The sequence below is a fragment of the Ranitomeya imitator genome, chromosome 3 (assembly GCF_032444005.1).
Source record: "Ranitomeya imitator isolate aRanImi1 chromosome 3, aRanImi1.pri, whole genome shotgun sequence".
NCBI classification, from domain to species: domain Eukaryota; kingdom Metazoa; phylum Chordata; class Amphibia; order Anura; family Dendrobatidae; genus Ranitomeya; species Ranitomeya imitator.
Genome location: NC_091284.1, coordinates 725,532,960 through 725,552,144, shown reverse-complemented (window position 1 = coordinate 725,552,144; position 19,185 = coordinate 725,532,960). Strand labels below are relative to the sequence as shown.

General features: G+C 43.8%; 1 protein-coding gene across 8 annotated transcripts in view; it reads left to right on the top strand.

Annotated features, from left to right (window-relative positions):
- PCBP2 (poly(rC) binding protein 2) overlaps positions 1–19,185 on the top strand; it is a 48,415-nt gene that overhangs the window by 21,248 nt on the left and 7,982 nt on the right. For 2 of the 8 annotated variants that reach the window (XM_069758753.1, XM_069758749.1), the window contains exons 4-11: positions 5,401–5,517; positions 5,617–5,748; positions 6,529–6,657; positions 7,545–7,619; positions 12,021–12,122; positions 12,808–12,849; positions 13,083–13,158; positions 16,151–16,206. In XM_069758753.1, the coding sequence (XP_069614854.1) occupies positions 5,401–5,517; positions 5,617–5,748; positions 6,529–6,657; positions 7,545–7,619; positions 12,021–12,122; positions 12,808–12,849; positions 13,083–13,158; positions 16,151–16,206 (729 nt within the window). The remainder of the gene's footprint in view (positions 1–5,400; positions 5,518–5,616; positions 5,749–6,528; positions 6,658–7,544; positions 7,620–12,020; positions 12,123–12,807; positions 12,850–13,082; positions 13,159–16,150; positions 16,207–19,185) is intronic. The other 6 variants (XM_069758755.1, XM_069758751.1, XM_069758754.1 and 3 more) reach the window with 3 other exon arrangements.

The window sequence follows — 19,185 nt, the reverse complement described above, 5'->3', positions numbered from 1 at the left end:
ACAGATCAGTGATCTGACAGTTTGCACAGCACTCTGTCAGATCACTGATCTGACATGCAGCGCTGCAGCCTTCACAGTGCCTGCTCTGAGCAGGACCCGGATCCGCGGCCATCTTGGATCCGGGGCTGGAGGAAGCAGGGAGGGAGGTGAGACCCTCGCAGCAACGCGATCACATCGCGTTGCTGCGGGGGGCTCAGGGAAGCCCGCAGGGAGCCCCCTCCCTGCGGGAAGCTTCCCTATACTGCCGACACATCGCGATCATCTTTGATCGCGGTGTGCCAGGGGTTAATGTGCTGGGGGCGGTCCATGACCGCTCCTGGCACAGTGCCGGATGTCAGCTGCGATAAACAGCTGACACCCGGCCGCGATCGGCGGCGCTCCCCCCGTGAGCGCCGCTGGATGTACTATCCAGTCCATGGTCATGGGGGCCCACCCCACCTCGACGGGATAGTACGTCCCATGTCAGAAAGGGGTTAAAGAATTCTGAGCATGAATATTCATCATGGCAGATTTGTGAGACAACATTTAGTATTTGCCAATGATCTAAAAATGTCAACTATTGTCAAATGGTGTGGGTTTTTTTGTCTCAAATTGTTGAATACTTGTGCTATGCTTCACTGGCAAATTATCTTTTCTAGTCACATGTTGTTCCCAATGTCGTCTTGTTCATGTGTTAACCTTGAAGTGCGGCCAAATTAAAAAGGGCTTGGTTGTATCTAGGGGCATGGTTGTATCTAGGGGCAGAGTGTTAATGGAAAGACTGTATTACAGCAGCCCTACACACAGTAATTGATTATTACACTAAGAAAGTGTTCAGAATTATAGTCCTGGTGACTTGCATGCAAATTGAGGTGGTAATGGTGGTCAGAGGGAGGAAGGTGTATGATAAGGACCTGGTTGCCACACTAACAATCAACACCTTGCATCTTATAATATAGTTACAAGTTTGTGCAGAACTATAGTGAGTTGGCATGCCCACCCATGAAGGTTTTGGTAGATGAACTTGAGTGCAGTTTATGCTATTTTTTTTTTTTTTTTCTTTTTTTTTTAGCTTGGCATGATGTGGCTAAGACCAATTGAATGGCTACTTCTTGCTCCTCTAAACTAGTTCCCAACCTGCAGTAAAGAATCTGGAGTTCAACTGCATTGAGAAGCAGATTGATATTTGGTAGTGCATTTTACTTTTCCAATATACCCCTACATGGATGTGTAATGTAATCATAATGACGTAAAATTTCCTTGCCAGTTAGACTGGCACCATGCTGGCAACATTCAAATAGCATTTTGCTCTGATGGTAAGCCTCCTGGGCCTCTGCCTACATGACCACCCTGCCTGGCCCCAAGTTTCACCCTTGTTATGCTTTTGGACAGGCTAATCCAAATTATTGTATCGCTGTGAGTTGTACACTGGGCCAGTAACAAAAAGCTGCTGCTTTGTAGTCTAAGCATATAAGACACAAATTTGAAACCAGTGTCTGGGATCCTCCATTCTTGCATTTTTTTTTTATTTTTTTTTTAAACAAATGTTGAAGCAGGGAGAGATTAGGCTTTTAAGAATGCACTGCCCAATTGGAGTAAAACTACTTCCCATATGTGCACACGTCAAGATTCGTTGTAGAAATTTCCTGAACAAAACCCGACCTTTTCTGCAAGAAATCCACATGCATTCTTTTGCGTTTCTCACGTCTTTTTTGCATTTTTTTTTTTCCCCCCCCGGAGTTTCCCAATAGTGGGAAATCCACAAAATTAATGAACATGCTGCTTTTTTTTACCGCCAAGCACATATGCAGAAAAATTGCAGAATGCATTATAAATGATGGGATGCATATGTATGCGTTTAAGCGTTTTTATAGCTAACAATGTGAAGAAAAACACGAAAAATCCCGAACGTGTGCTTACAGCCTTAGGCTGCCGTCACACTAGCAGTATTTGATCATTATTTTACATCAGTATTTGTAAGCCAAAACCAGGAGTTGAACAAATAGAGGAAAAGTATAATAGAAACATATGCACCACTTCTGCATTTATCACCCACTCCTGGTTTTGGCTTACAAATACTGAGGTAAAATACTGACCAAATACTGAACTTGTGACGGCAGCCTTACTCAAGACACCTCTGAACTAGAAAAGTCCATCTAGTTTCTTTAGCTAATCATGCCAAATGTTTATCAAATGTTTGGTTAGTGTTGGCCTTAATGGAGTGGCCCTCTGCTTGGATAACCCAAATTGTATTGTGCTTATTTATATAGAGCAATCGTATTCCACAGCTTTTCAGACATTCACCGTCCCCATTGGGGCTCACAATCTAAATTTCCTATCGGTATGCCTTTGGTGTGCAGTTGGAAGCCAGAGAACCCAGAGGAAACCCACACAAATACAAACTTTTTACAGATGTTGTCCGTGGTGGGATTTTAACCCAGCGCTGCAAAGAAAGTGATAAGCACCGAGCCACAGTGCTAAAGATTGTTCTCTACTTGCACTGGCACTGCTCCATTGGTTAGTGCCAGGTCTCATGGCAATTTGGCCCTTGCCTACAGCTTTCACATGCCCACTGACTGCTAGTATAATAACTTCATCATGGCAGATGTCCACTCTAAGGAAATACTGATGAGCAACTGCTGATTGACTGCAGTGCTCATGCTGAGCTGGCATCACTAGAACTGGCGTGTGAGTGTAAGCTTCACGCATGCTCGGGGCACCAGGGCATTTAAATGTTGTCCAAGAAGTTGATTACCCCTTAAAGTGTAGCTAAATCTCTACCACAGAGATGACCAATCAATTTGGTAATGAAAATTAATCATTCAGGCGGGGTAACAAAAATAAAATCTTTTAAAATTCTGCAACAACCGTGACTACATGGTAGCCTAAATTTTATATATATTTTAGCATCTTTGCATCCTATAACTAGTGAAGGATGCACACTACTTCATACTATACTAATCCCTACTTGGACCAGACCTTTTCACTGATTATTCATACCCAATCTTTACTCGACAGTGAAACCTTCCACATCCCCTACTGATTACGCAATGGTGGGTCTGGTGCGAAAGTAGGCTACTTAAAAGGGCCTGGTTTTATTTATTTTTCTTTATAGAAGACCTTTTGGTGGAAACCCTGACTTCAAATACAGGTTTTTCCCATACTAACTTCTGACAGTTGGTATGAACAAGACTTTTTTGGTTAATCAGTAACTTTGGTGACCAAACCTTGAGCACTTCACTCTTGGGGAAAGACGTCCAGAGATGCATATCCAACTTGCTTGCAGGTGACAAGTTGTGGTAGATGCCTCTGCACCATCTGTTTCTGAATCCCAAACTTTCTGCAGGGCCATCTCAATAGGCTGTATATCTGCTCTTTACAGAGTTCTCTGTATATCTGAATATAACACGACCACGACAGGCCATCCTTGTTAAACTTCCAATACCTGACATTGAAATCTCCTACTTAACGACCACGATAACTTACCGTATATACTTGAGTATAAGCCGACCCCCCCCCTACTTTTGCCACAAAAAACTGGGAAAACTTATTGACTCGAGTATAAGCCTAGGGTAGGAAATGCAGCAGCTACCGGTGAATTTCAAAAATAAAAATAGATGCTGCATACCATTCATTATTGCCCCATAGATGCTCTGTATAAAGCTGTGCCACATATAATGCTCCATATTGTTCATTATTGCCCCATAGATGTGCCATATAAAGCTGTGCCATATAGTGCTCTGCACCGTTCATTTGTGCCCCATAGATGCTCCTTATAAAGCTGTGCTACCGGTGTATATATAATGCTGCAATAAAAAAAAAAAAAAAATGCCATACTCTCCTCTCGTGCTTGCAGCTCCCGGCGTCTCGTCCCTACGTCTCTCCGCTCTGACTGTTCAGGCAGAGGGCGCCGCGCACACTATATGCGTCATCGCGCCCTCTGACCTGAACAGTCAGAGCCAGAGGACTGGAAGATGGAGTGGCGCCCGTCGTGTGGAACGGGGATAGGTGAATATGCGATACTTACCTGCTCCCGGCATCCCGCTCCTTCCCCCGGACAGCTGGTCTCCGGGTGCCGCAGCCTCTTCCTCTATCAGCGGTCACCGTTACCGCTGATTAGAGAAATGAATATGTGGCTCCACCCCTATGGGAGTGGAGTCCATATTCATTTCTCTAATGAGCGGTCCCACGTGACCGCTGAACAGGGGAAGAGCTGCGGCACCCGAAGACCGTGGGACTGCAGGGACAGCGCCGGGACTAGGCGAGTATGCCTCAGCCCTCTCTCCCCCTCACCCGCCGACCGTGACTCGAGTATAAGCCGAGAGGGGCACTTTCAGCCCAAAAATTTGGGCTGAAAATCTCGGCTTATACTCGAGTATATACGGTACTCTAAAAGTGTTTTTAAAAAAAAAATAAATTGTTTTCATCTGTCAATGTTAAAATGGCCCTAAGTATTTTCCACAGACCTTTTTATTTTTTCCATTGGTTATACAATGGTTATCTACACAGCTGATAAATGCTTCCGATGTGATGTCCACCAAACAAATATTCAGTGGTTGTGTAAGGGTACCGTCTCAGTGGCACTTTGGTCGCTACGACGGCACGATCCGTGACGTTCCAGCGATATACTTACGATCTCGCTGTGTCTGACACGCTACTGCGATCAGGGACCCCTCGTACGTCGTAGCAGATCGTTTGAAACTTTCTTTCGTTGTCAAGTGTCCCGCTGTGGCGACATGATCGCATCGTGTAACAAAGGTGTGCACGATATTGTATACGATGTGCGCATAGTAACCAACAGCTTCTACATCGCAAACACGTCATGAAATTATCGCTCCAGCATCGTGCATTGTGAAGTGTGACCGCAGTCTACGACTCTGAAGCGATAATGGAGCGTCACGGATCGTGCCGTCGTAGCGACCAAAGTGCCACTGTGAGACGGTACCCTAAGGGAATTCTGGCTGAGGATCAGACACTTGAAACACTGGACCCTCTTTGTCCTACAATATACTCTGGGGCTTAATTTCTAGATGAAACATTTAGTATTTTGTGAGCTGCCTATCCTTAAACTTTTTTACTCCGTTTAATGGGAAAACTTTGTTGCTTTTCTGCCTGTAAAATCCAGAGCAAAATTAAGACAAATTTTCTAGTTTATAATTTAAAAAAATTCATTTATGATAGTTTTGCTTTTGTCTATACATTTTATATTTTTTTTGAAATGTACAAAAACAAATTTATATTGTAGTAGCATGCTTTATTGTCCATGTTTTATGTAATGCCATGAACTTTTCAACCCTGGTTTGTCAGGTTTTACTTTTGAATATCATCAAAAACTTGTATAACTTTTTTTTTTTTTTTTTTTTTTTTTTTTTTAAGTTGTAGTGAATATAAATGCATGGTTTTTATTGTTTTTTTCTTTAGAGTGGGGCACGGATAAACATCTCAGAAGGCAACTGCCCTGAACGCATTATCACCCTAGCTGGCCCAACAAATGCCATCTTTAAAGCTTTCTCAATGATTATTGATAAACTGGAAGAGGTAAGATTGGGTTAATCTGTACATTTTGTCATCGAGGATGTTTATGTTCCTGGAATTCTGTGTATAGAAGACTAATTTGCATTAACAATTTTTGCCTAGGATATCAGCAGCTCCATGACAAACAGTACAGCATCCAGCAAACCACCAGTGACTCTGCGTCTGGTAGTTCCTGCAAGTCAGTGTGGATCTCTAATTGGAAAAGGAGGTTGTAAAATAAAGGAAATCAGAGAGGTGAGTTCTGTATTGATTCATTGGATGAGAAAATTGCACATGTCTATTGTTGCCTTCTCATGTTCCTGGATTTTAATGTGGGTCTATCTGCTTCCTAATCTGTCCTATGGAACGGTAACCTACAGCTACAGGTTATGTTCAAAATGGCATAGAATATTGTGCTTCTTAATTTATAGCCTGTTGGTACTTGCGAGCACATTCCCAGCCTGTAGTGATGACCTACAGGCTGTTGTGACTGCATATATATCACATCCTGTTCCACAGAGTAGTGGGCTCTCTCCGTAGAGGACTGATAACTAGGGAGTCCCCACTGTAATGTAATTCCTTCTAGCAGCCAAATAAAACAAAACCTGCTATCTCCCTCCATTAGACACTAAATTCAGCCAACCATCCTCTTTACATTAAGGCCAGGTTCACATTGCGTTAACAGCAGCCCGTTCAGCACATGTTAACAGGCTGCTGTTAACGCAAGTGCCGATATGTCGTCGCGCTAGCGCAGATAGAGCATCTGCTAGCTTTCTGCGCTAGCAGTGACTGACCCGGAAACGCTGCAGCCTGCATCCCAGGGTCCGTCACTCAATGACGGCACTTCGCTAGCGCACGCCCACAATGGGTGTGCGCTAGCTATGCGTCCGACATTGAACTAAACAGCGGCGTTAACGGACTACGTTACACCGCGTTATGCTGCGGTGTAACGTAGTCCGTCTAACGGACGCCAAAAACATAATGTGAACCTGGCCTAAGGTATATCTCACACTTACATATTTATTTTTTTGCTAGAGTACCGGAGCTCAGGTACAAGTTGCAGGAGATATGCTACCTAATTCCACAGAGCGGGCGATCACTATTGCTGGTATCCCTCAGTCCATCATTGAGTGTGTCAAGCAGATCTGTGTGGTAATGTTAGAGGTGAGTGAAGTTTTGATGCTTTTACGATTAACTAGCACCAGCTGGATGCCTTGTGTCGGTGTTCAATAACTTTAAAAGGGTTACTGCTTTGTTAGTGGGTTCTTTCTATAAATTGATCAGTCACCTCCCCTTAAGAAGCTGTGATCTGTTGCTGTCAGGCAACAAATGATTTCTGAAACACCACTAGGGGCACAATGAAGCTATTGGCTTAAACTTAAACTAATCTAACCTGCCACTGGGGTCAATACAAAGTCCAACCTGGCAGAGAAATAATGGTGTACTTTGTGCATAAGCAGATAATGGAGATTCTGCTTCCTGTTACTGCACATGTAGAGGATGCAACAGGGAAAAGGTGACTTGCAGAGTTTGCAAGAACATAAGTGATGGAAAGTTTTCAACCCCCTTTACTGCCATCTCGTCTTCAATAGTTAGCCAGTGTGTGAGCTGTCTATTAGTGGATGACTCCTGAATGGTGCATTACCAGCTGTAAATCCTCAATTAGGATTTATCAGTGCTAGTCTGGGACAGCCGCCACGGAGTGGGGGCACCCAATAACCGTATCTATTAGGGTGCCAACCTCCACTGTTAGGAAGGGATAGCAGGCAAGTATAGGGAATTGTCAGGTTATCACTATGTTCTATATTTGATTATGTGCACTGGGAGGGTTTTTCAACAAAAAAAATTTTTTTTTTTCATTAAAGAATTGTTTTTCTATTGGAACATTTCACAAATTCTCAATTGGGTCTTTTGTTTTCCTGAACACAACTCCTTAACCATGATCAGTGCTTTTTCGATGTCTGCTCTTGCATCTGTTTTTTTTTTTTTTTTTTCCCCTTCTAACATTTAAACTAAGGTTTTAATTCAAATTAAATGTTTACTCTTTCTAGTCTCCACCGAAGGGGGTCACCATCCCATATCGGCCCAAGCCCTCCAGTTCACCTGTGATTTTTGCAGGTGGTCAGGTAAGACATACATAGGGTTGTTTTTTTTTTTTTTTAAAGTTTAAAGCTGTTCACATTTTTGATGTAATTAACAAACTAAAAACATAGTATATATCATGCCTAGATCCATGGCCCTTCCGAACATTACATAAATAAAAAAAATATATAGACTGGTAGCTATATGCCATAAAATTACACAACTTTTTATTGATACAATATTAAAAGATTAAACGTAAAACCAGTTAGTATGGGGACATCAATATGCAATAAACAGCCAAAAAAAGTACACAAATTACAGGGGAATCATCACCTTTAAGAACGGAGCTGTTATTGAATTAAAGTGTAATTTGTGTACCTTTTTTTTTTTTTTTTGGCTTTTTTTGCATATTGCTGTCCCCATACTAACTGGTTTTACGTTTAATCTTTTAATATTGTATCAATAAAAAGTTGTGTAATTTTATGGCATAGTTTCCAGTCAATTTTTTTTTTTATTAAATTAAACATTAGCTTTCAGCAAGTTTCTTTGTTCTTGATCACGTGATCAGTCTTGCTGTTTCACACAACACTTGTGTGGAGCGGTGCTGATTTTTCAAAGCAAGTCTGAGACTTCATAGACTCTCACTTAGAAAGCGACTGTTGGTCCACACAACTCCTGTGAGCTGGCTAGTCTGATTTATGGTCACATGGTCCCGAAAAGGCTGAGATTGGCAAGTAATATAATGACACTAAAATACATATAATGTATTTGGGGGAAGGTAAGGCCTCTTTCACACTTCCATCGTGGGGCCTCCGTTGAAATCTGTCGTTTTGGGCAAAAAAAATGGATCCTGCAAATGTGCTTGCAGGATGTTTTTTTTTTTGCCCATAGACTTTTATTAGCGACGGATGGCCACATGTTGCATCCGTCGTGCGACGGATCCGTCCTGTTTTGGCAGACCGTCACAAAAGTTCAATGCAACGTTTTGTGGTGCGCCACGTCTGCCATTTTCGACCGCATGCGTGGCCGAAACTTCGCCCTCTTTTCCCCAGAATGCAGAATGGGCAGCGGATGCGTTGAAAAACTGCATCCGCTGCCCACGTCGTGGAGTAATTTCACAACGTCCGTCGGCCCGACGGAAATGTGAAAGAGACCCAAGAGAATGAGGTGGGAGTGCTTTTAAAGCTTTTTTTTCTTTTTTTTTTTCTTCTCTAAGGCAATGTTCAGACTATCAAAATTTGTAAGCCAAAACAAGGAGTGGGTGAAAAATGCAGAAGTGATGTTTCTATTATACTTTTCCTCTTTTGCACTCTTTATTTTGGCTTGCAAATACTAATGTAAAATACTGAGGTGTCAATGTTACCTTGCACATGATCTGCGACAAATGCTTTATTTGTGAATCTTCTCTAGAAGTGAGCTGCTGGCCTTTGAGCACTATTTGTAAAAGTACAAGACCACACAGCTAATGAGCCAAGGATATTTGTTTGCATAGAAACCATTATTGTGCTAGTGTCTCCACTGTGTAAAATCAGTGCTGAATACACATGCACATTAACACCTTAGTGACCACCAATACTCCTTTTTACTGACCTGCTTTACAAGAGACTAGCATCCCCTGACTAGTGACAATACTGTAGCTGTCAGCTGTACACAATAGCTGACAACTTGCTGCAGCAGCCACGATTAGTGTTGGGACCGACCTATAGTAGTTTAACCCCTTACATGCTGCTGTCAATGACCGCATCTAGATGGTTGAGAGCGCGGGGCTCCCTCTTACACCACATCGGTACCTTGAGATATTGATTGTGTGGTCCTGATGTTTGCCATGGCAATTCATGGCCAAATAATGGGCTTAGTCTGCTGGTTACTGTGGCCTGATTGGAAGTATCAAAATTTTGGTTGTAAAAGTACATTTCTTCTTTGCGGTTATTCCACTTTGCATTAATTCCTGAAAATCACCTGAAGGGTTAATGGACTACCTGAAAGCAATTTTGAAATATGTGGAGGGGTGCTGTTTAAAATGCTGTCACTTCAAAACTTTGTAGGTCTCTAAAGTTTTTTGTAAATTTCCTTGAAAAAACGTAAAATCGCTGGTACATTTTTAAACCTAAAGTGAAAGCAAAATAAAAATCTTGCAAATGGTGCTGTTGTAAAGCAGACAGGAGGGAAATGTTTGTTTGATCATTCAAAGTTCAAAAACTCCCCTTTTTTAATTGAAAAATTTCTAGTATTTATAAATGCAGAAAATATCAACATTAAATTAGCATTATAATAAAGTACAATGTTTCACGAAAAACAATTGCAAAATCAATGGGCTATGTTGAAGCGTTCCAGAGTTATTACCACATTGTGATACTGGTCAGACTTCAACAATTTGCCCGGTCACTAAGATCTTAAAAGCAGAGTCTGTTTAAAATGACCCAAGTGTAGGAGCTCTGCACATTCATGGCATGGTCACTAGTGATGAGCGAATATACTCGTTACTCGAGGCTTCCTTTAGTGCTTGGAGTTTGTTTTTAGCGCCGCAGCTGGATGATTTACATCTGTTAGCCTGCTTGATTACATGTGGTGATTCCATAGCAACCAGGCAACCCCCACATGTCCTTAGCCTGGCTAATAGCTGTAAATCATTCAGCTGAGGCGTTGAGCACTAAAAAATACACCCGATCGTGCTCGGGAAATCTCGAGTAATGGGTATATTCGCTCATCACTAATGGTCACACAATTCAGTGCACCTTCCTAGTGGTTTGCAGTCTTTATCTCCAGAGAAGACAGCTGTCAAGTTAGAGTATGGGGAAAATCAGTAGGAGGGTGCACTCAACTGGCTATGGCCAAGGGTGCACAGTGAACAATGGACTGATGTGATTGACTTTTTGGGAAAACTTTATAGCTATACAAACTCTTAAGCGAGCCACATGCTTTTTTCCTATAGAGCAGTTATGAGTATTATCTTCTGGCTTTTAAATATCAAGAAAATCCTGTAACTTGTGAAAACTGAATTTTTAGTTAAAATCATGTGATGGGCCATAAATATCTGAAGCTGTTCGATCAACCCTAGCCTCCAGCAAACAGACAAGAGCTTATCCGCATAGCTAGTGCTTACTGAATAGCTGCATTGAGAGCCCGATACCTGGAGCGCTCCCGATCAGCTGTTTGGCGCTGCATGTTCTGCGGCTAGCTGACAGTCACCACAGACAGGCTCTCCATGCATGAATTGTGACAGTCAAACAGCCACAACACATGTACCTGCGGTGCCGAGCAGCAAATCATGTTCCAGGTATCTGGGTTCCTGATGCAGATATTTGGTAAGCGCTATAGCTATTCGGATAAGCACTTGCCCAAAGCTATTCGATCAACCCTACTGGAGGCCCATTCTTCATTACTGCAGTCGGAGGCTGAGCAGAGTAGCATGTGCCGTTCTCTGTCTAGGGCTGATGGAAATGAGTTGGACATGATTACCTCTGATCTGTATGCACACTGGATAATGTGCACGACTATGCTTCATTCAGTGACTGGCTGCAGTAAGGAAGAGCTGGGTCTCACACTGCAATAGTCATCTGTGGGGCTGTCATCAAATATCTGTCAACTTTGGTAGAAAATAATTGGGCTTGCCCACAAATCACAATCAAGGTTCTTTGTTAAAGATTTGGTTTCTGAAAGTTTATGCGTGTGCCAAGCTGATGCATCACCTACTGAACAAAGTGTAAGTGTCTCTGATAGAAGTGCCTGCCTGATGGTCTTCACTTGTATTTTTTTTCTCGTGTTTTTATTGTTTTTTTAAATACCCACTGAGTTGTAAGCATGGATCCAAAATGACTTTATTGGTAAAGTAGATGTAATGATTGAGACATGGTTGCTTGCATATGGTTTAAAGTGCTCAGTCACGTGCAGTGTATGTTGCAAGATACATCAATAACTTAATGTACTGCCACCTTGAGGCACTTGATCTTTGGCAGGATCAGGACTAATCATGTAGTGTGCTATGTAGCTGAGAATAAACACCCTTCCCTCTAATACTACTCATAGCTCGTGTTGCATCCCTGTATATTAATGTCAGTATAATTGGCAGCAGTGAGGCAACTGCTATGGCCCTCTTATGGGTCTGCATCCGATCGGGCCTTAAAACCAACTCTATTACTATGGTTTTGCTAAACAGAACTGTAACGTTAGTGGAATAACTTTCTTTTACTTCACAGAGACCATAGCATTAAGTAAAATAAAAAAATTATAATCCTGCAAGGTACTAGGGGCATGGGCAGTCTTAAGTGCCAGCGGTTCACTGTACAGTGCATGAGTGAAAGGAGTATAAAACTGGCCTCATTTTGGATCCATGACCCAATCTGCTCCCCCATGTTAGGTGGTAGTGGTTGGGTTATCACGTCTGAGGACAGAGGCTGTGACTTTTATCAGAGATGACTGAACCCCATTTTCGCTTTGTTCAACAGGTGTCGCGCCAGGCCGGAGGGCACGCATGTGAGACTGACCTGTGGGAGGGGCGGAGGTCCCACTCAGGGGGAGTCTCCCTAGATGCTGTGGATCTCCATGGGGTAGGTCCTGTTATATTCACCTTATATCTACCCCTTTCCTAATGTTAGGGTTTTGTTTTCTCTGGCTTTTTTTGTGTAGACTGAAAGCTGCTTGTTATGCGGATGATTAAATCTTAAATGTAACTTCTGGGCCTTTATCACAGATCATGTGCAGCCTGAGCTCTTCTATGAAGAGTAGATCATGAGTTACATCCCAACTTAATAGTTAGCAGTTTATCATAACATGAGCATTTGTCTTGGGCAAATGTGCTTGTGATCTTCATTAGGGGTGGGAAGATGAGCAGCTGCCACTCTCCCTATTCTAAGGATGAAATCCTGGCACAGCTTAATGATCAGTCCCCTTTAAATGAAGCTTGTGTAATGGTACCATATAAATCAGTGCATATATAAAATACACAAGACTGGCAGCATTGACCACAGGCACCTGCTACAAATTGTGTATGTAGTGTTCTCTGTTCTTGGCTAGCATTCTTATGTGGAACCTGCTGAAATGTATGTGAAGATCAAATGTCTTCTTGCTCAGTGGGGTGGTTCTAGTTTTCATAAGCTGCTTTAATGCTGTCTGTTGTATCCTGCTTATAGTTTTGGGCTCTAGTCTTGCTTCGCTATCACTTGCTTTTACACCTTTCAGATCTTTCTGGCTGTCACAAGGGTATAATAGGACTACTTTTACTCCTTTTTATAGGCCTACACCATTCAAGGACAGTATGCCATTCCTCAGCCTGATGTAAGTGTGCTTTTGCTCTATGCTGTGCTCGTGTACTAAGGTGAATGGTGTCCCCTGCCAAATGCCTCTTCCCAATGCACTGCTTCTGCTCAGGAAGGGTCTGTACTGTTAAAGCTGCTACTACTCCTGTCGGTTTACCTATTTCATCTGGAAACAATCTTTTACCTTCCTTCTAACAATATTTAAGAGCCTTGCACCTCTGTAGAACTGCTTAATTTTTTCTTTCCCTTTAGCTGACCAAGTTACACCAACTGGCAATGCAGCAATCTCACTTCCCCATGTCCCATAGTGGCAACACCGGATTTAGTGGTAAGGAATCTGCTTGCCTCTTGTTTTGATGGCCACACCGCTCACTGCTGGCTTTGCAATGTCCTACACACTTCACATTGTGCTAGAAGTATGACTTGATAATTTGGAGCAAACCAAAGTAGGCAGTGCAAGTGTACCTTTTGGGTTAAGATTTCTACACTAGTCTCAATGTTAGGACTTTGTAATGTACATTCTCGGACTAATACACAGAGCAGCCCCATGAAACACTCTGCACTTGAACTTTATGTTCAGGCAGGTTCTGGACCGAGACTGCTGCTTCCATTGTAACAGTGCTGAAGGTGATAAATGCTGTTGCTTGGGATACCCCATAACTGGCTGTTCTCTATCGCTTAATTGGGGGACACGGGAAACCATTGGTGTATGCTGCTGCCACTAGGAGGCTGACGCTATGCAAATAAGTTAGCTGCTCCTCTGCAGTGTACACCCCTACCCCATAATGGGCTGTTCTTCCCAAGTTTTTTCACACTAATCAAAATTTTAAATGCATTGTTGCACTACAATGTATGCACGGCAATTCTGGCATACATTAATTTATATTTACTGACAATGCAATGAAGTTGAGGGGAGATGCTCATGTGATTCCCTGGGGGCATGCCTTTAGCATTATCCTGTGAACAGTTCCACATTTGGCAAAGTTAATAAAATTTGCTTATGGGGCACACTAAATAAAAACCCATCTCTGGAATGGTATGGTAATAGAAAAGTTAAAGAAACAGTGAACGTACACTAAAGCTGGCTACTTTTGATCTGTTTAGTGTTACATAAACTTAAAAAAAAAAAAAAAAAAAAAAAAAAAAAAAAAAAAAAGCAGCTCTCCCTACTGGAGTCATTAGTAATGTGGAAAACTGGGAAATAAGAGTGCAAAATTGGGCTTTACAAACACAAGCAAACATGGGTCTGCTCACCTGGTGTTGCACCTAATGAACATGTCTAGCCAGCTTCTGAGCAGAATTTAATTTAGTGTTAGATTCTGCTCCTTTTGCCAGTTAAAGCAATACTCGCGTGACCACTAGAAAGCGATTTTGTATGATCACAAGCCAACTAGATTCTAATCCACTTCTCTCAAAGTTCTTGCGGTCTCTAAATCCAGCAAGCATTGCCCTCTAGAGTGTAGATTACAATGTTAGGATTCGGCAAGCTGCAGTACTTAATGCCTTCTCAAAATTTGACGTACAGTTATGTGTCTGGTCCCAAACAGCTCTGGAGCTGATCTCACATTGTACCCTTTAGATGCCGGCTTGGAGGCAGGAGTATGCTCGTATTGCTGATTTAAGTTTAAATGCCAGTTTAATATCGAACAGCGTCATTTAAATGGTTATCAGTTTCCCATTAAAACTCCTGAATCAACTAGTACACAATTTTTGAGACCTGTCATTTTAATTTTTATCTCAGTGGAGTTGTGAGCATATGTTTATGCTATATTGTTTTATATTTATATAATGTGTGTAAAGCGCTGTGGAATTAATGGCGCTATATAAATGAGTAAAATATAGCTTTTTACGGCATTTTCTTTGCAGTCTTGAGAACTGAACTACCCATTATTATTTTTTTTTTTTTAATGCTGGTTTCACACTAGCGTTCGGCAGGGCTGCGGATGAAAGCTTTCTTCCTCCGTGAAGCCCCTCCCACTGCCGTTCCTCTTCCTTCAGCTCTGCCTATGTCTGCATGCATCCTGCGTATCCTATCTTTAGCATTGGGTACGCAGGCCATGCGGATGCCTCAGCATGCGTCATTTTGACGCTGTGCCAACCACCGCAAAATGCAACATATTGCGTTTGACGCAGTTCAGTGCAGCGTCAAAGCGACGCATCCGCATACATCCCCATGGCTTGCGTACCCTATGTTGAAGATGGGGTATGCAGACGTAGGAGGAGCTGAAGAGGTGTGGCAGCGGGCGGGGCTTAACAGATGAAGGCTTCTGTCCGCAGCCCTGCTTAACTCTAGTGTGAAACTAGTCTAACCTGCTCTTAATCAGGTCATACAATGTTAAGCTTAAAACAGTTGAACACTATGCCATGTCTGAGAGCACATAAGCTCCTTGAAACATATAGGCCCCTGTACCTCATCTTTATAGAGGTTACTTGATCACATGTTTTTATTCAATAAAGATTTTATGCTCCATTCCTGTGGCTGGATCTAAAGATGTATATGGACAAAGTGATGTCTTACAAAGCCCACATCCAGTCTGGGCTTCAAAGCAAGACAAAGATGGCTGAACTTCTACTCAATATTAATAGCAACATATTAATTATTTTAAAAATTATATCACTTAATATTGAGCAGAATTAAGTATGCTAACACCTTAGTATATACCATTTGAACCCAAATACAGCCTCTTTAATATGATGCATGAGGCCCACACAGCCTCCCCAGGGCCGAACTGAAACTAGAGGGCCGGATATGGGCCGCACTGTGCCCAGGTATGCTCTAGGGCCTCAAGCTGCGGGGTGCTAGTCAAGTAATGTACTGAAAATGATCACAGGCAAATGTTCACTATTAGGGTATGTGCACACGTCGGGATTTCTTGCAGAAATTTTCCTGGCAAAAACCGGACATTTCTGCCTGATCCGCATGCTTTTTTTCCCACGTTTTGTGCATTTTTCCAAATGCATAGAATAGCGAGAAAAATGCAGAAAATCCGCAAAATTAATGAACATGCTGCTTTTTTACCGCGATGCGGTTTTTTGTGGTAAAAACGCATCATGTGCACAAAACATGCGGAATTCATTCTAAATGATGGGATGCTTATTGTATGCTCTTTTTTTGCGGGTTTTATAGTGTTTTTATTGTGAAAAAACTGCAAAATCTGCAACGTGTGCACACAGCCTTACAGTTAACATAGCCGAATCTGCATTCTTTTTCTGTTGAGTTTGGCATTAGATGAGCTATCAGACACTTCCCCTTTACTGGTCTAAACACATTTTTATAGCCTTATGAGCGGCTTACTAATACTCTTTTTCTTATCTCTTAGGAGGTATTGATGCTTCAGCTCAGACGACCTCCCATGAACTCACCATTCCAAACGATGTATGTATCAAATGTCCAAGCTAGTGTTGAAGTCCCACTGACTGAGTAGCATGTTACTGTATGCAAGTAGCTGCAATTGCCTGCTATACAGAATGTAATGAAGTCTGACAATGATATAGAACTGAATTGACATAAATGTGAAATGAAATGTTGACCCATTCAAATATTTTGCAGCGTTTCTTCCCCTCTGATTTGGTAAAACATTCTTCCACCTCTTAAATAAAAAAATAAAAAAGTTTAATGTTTATTCCAAATATCGCTGTGAAATTTCCCCATAAACAATCTTCCACTTTTAATAGATCTAAATTGTTCATATGGCTGTGGACTCTCACCATGAATTTGCAAACTGTTTCCATAGGTGGCTCAAGGAGTTGCTTTAGTACTGTTGTCACATTGAATGGGACCAATCCTTGTGGTCCCACAGGTTATGAAACTGATATATCCGTGTAATTTATACTCTGCATTCTAGTGATTTCCTCAGTAACCAGTATCTGATCTGTTTTATTGCATAAATGAATGGATAAACTGATAACTTTTTTTCTCTGATCGCCCATGACGGCACCACGGAGAGAGGGGATCCGCCCACCAAGGACAGGAAACCTACGGATAAAAAGGCGGTACCACTCTCCTGCATCAGTTGGTTTCCTGTCCTTGATGGGAGACCTACGGACTTACCAGTTCGTCGTTGGATCCGGGGCCAACCAGTCCGATTCAGGCAGCTGGGGTCCCTCTGCCTCGGCTAGGGTGGTGACCCGAAGCGCCACCGCTGGGAGCCAGTGGGCCGACAGGGTGTGCGGGGGAGGTGACAAGGAGTTCGCGGTCACCTCCCCAGGTAAGATGCAGCAGCGGCAACATCCAGGGGGGTCCCTCTGTGGTTGCGGGAGGTGCAGCACAACCCTCCCTAAATCAAGCGTCAGTCTGCACACTGCATCGCCATCAGGAGTGCAGGTATTGTGCTACTGGGGCTGCATAGGACCGGGAGTGCCGGTCAGCAGCGCATATCTGCTTCCGGGCGCTGCTTTGCGCAGGCCCGGTATCCAGCTGGGTCTCGCGAGGTCTGCAGAGCGCCGGTATGCGCAGGCGCCGGCGGTGCTTCCGGCCGGGCGCTTGGTGCGCTCTGCGCAGGCGCCGGCGTGGCTCCAGCCGGGCGCTTGGTGTACACTGCGTGGGCGCCGGCGGGGCTTCTGGCCGGGGCGCGCTCTGCGCAGGCGCCGGCGTGGCTCCAGCCGGGCGCTTGGTGTGCATTGCGCAGGCGCCGGGGGTGCTTCTGAAGCCGCCGGTATGTTTCGGCGGGGCGCTTGATGCGCACTGCGCAGGCGCCGGCGGGTCTTCCGGTCGGATGGCGCGGATTACCGCTAGAGTGTGTTTTTTGAGTCGGATTACTGCGCAGGCGCCGACCGCTCCTCATATGATCAGTCGCTACTGCGCAGGTGCAGGGAAGCGGCGGGAGGGTTCAAATAGTAGAACCCTCATCCTCTTGGTGGCTCTGCAGTAATAGGCAGGAGCTTCAAGGGGAATAGGAGCGACAACTCAGCGAGTTCAAGGCACGCAGACCAGCAGCAGTATGAGTGACCCAGCATCACCTCCGCCCGAATCACCTCCACCTGCAATCGCCGCAGCAGCAGCAGCAAAAAAGGCGGCAGCAGAAAGTGCACCAGGACACCAGCAAAGAACGCCAAAGGTCTCAACACAGTAAGGAGTCCAGTACGGCGTCGGGGAGAAAGCCAGAGGCAGAGAACCCCCAATCGGTATTTATGGGTCCTGGAGGTGGTAAGTGGATCTTCGTGAATGTCAGAGACAGTAAGATTGTTATTTGTCTCTTTTTAGGGGAGGAAAAGCGTAGCTAAAACTAAACACAAAAGTTGCGCCATCTGTAGAGAGGACCTTCCACCTACATGTGATAAAAGACTATGCAATACTTGCATTCAACAAACTGTGTCTGAAAACCTTCCAGGGTTTGCTTCAGATCTTAAGAGCCTAATTAAAGAACAAGTAGAGGACACTTTTAGGTCACTAAAAAGTGGAAAAAAAAGGAGAAAGACCAGGCATAGGTCTCCATCTCCAGCCTCAAAATCCGAAAGTGGTAGTGAGAGTTCAGCGTCCTCCGTCTCCTCCGACTCATCCTCATCATCTACTTCTTCCTCGGGGGGACATAACTGTTTCCCACTAGAGGATACTGATGGCCTCATAAAGGCAGTAAGAAGCACCATGGGGTTGGTAGACTCCCATCCTAAAAAAACAGTACAAGACATTATGTTTGGAGGCCTAGAACAGAAAAAGAGGAGAGCTTTTCCGCTTAACGAAGCAATTGCAACCCTAATTAAGAAGGAATGGAAAAAGCCCATGAGGAAGACTCTCTTAACTCCAAAAAGGAAATATCCCTTTGAGGAAGAATCGTGCTCCTTTTGGGAGAAGGCCCCGAAATTAGACGTGGCAATTGCTAAAGCCTCAAAGAAATTCGCCCTCCCGTTTGAGGACATGGGGGTTCTGAAGGACCCAATGGACAAAAAGGCAGATGCATTTCTCAAGGGCTCTTGGGAGGCAGCGGGAGGAGGCCTGAAGCCGGCAGTTGCAGCTGCATGCACTTCGCGCTCCCTGATGATCTGGCTGAACCAGCTAGAGGGTCAGTTAAAGGGGAAAACTTCCCGAGACTCAATTCTGGATACATTACCCGTTATGAGGGGGGCTGCGGCCTTCCTAGCCGACGCCTCGGCCGACTCCATCAGGCTATCCGCCAGAGCAGCAGTGTTTGCTAATGCGGCCAGGCGCGCCCTCTGGCTTAAGAATTGGCCAGGAGACCTACAAACGAAAACGAAACTCTGTACCATCCCCTGTGAAGGGGAGTTTCTGTTTGGGTCGACTCTAGACGACATCTTAGAGAAAGCCGGGGACAAGAAAAAGTCCTTCCCCTCTCTGGGTCTCCCCTCTTATCGGAAGCCCTTTCGGAACAAGAGGTTTTTCCGTAAGAACCCAGGGAAA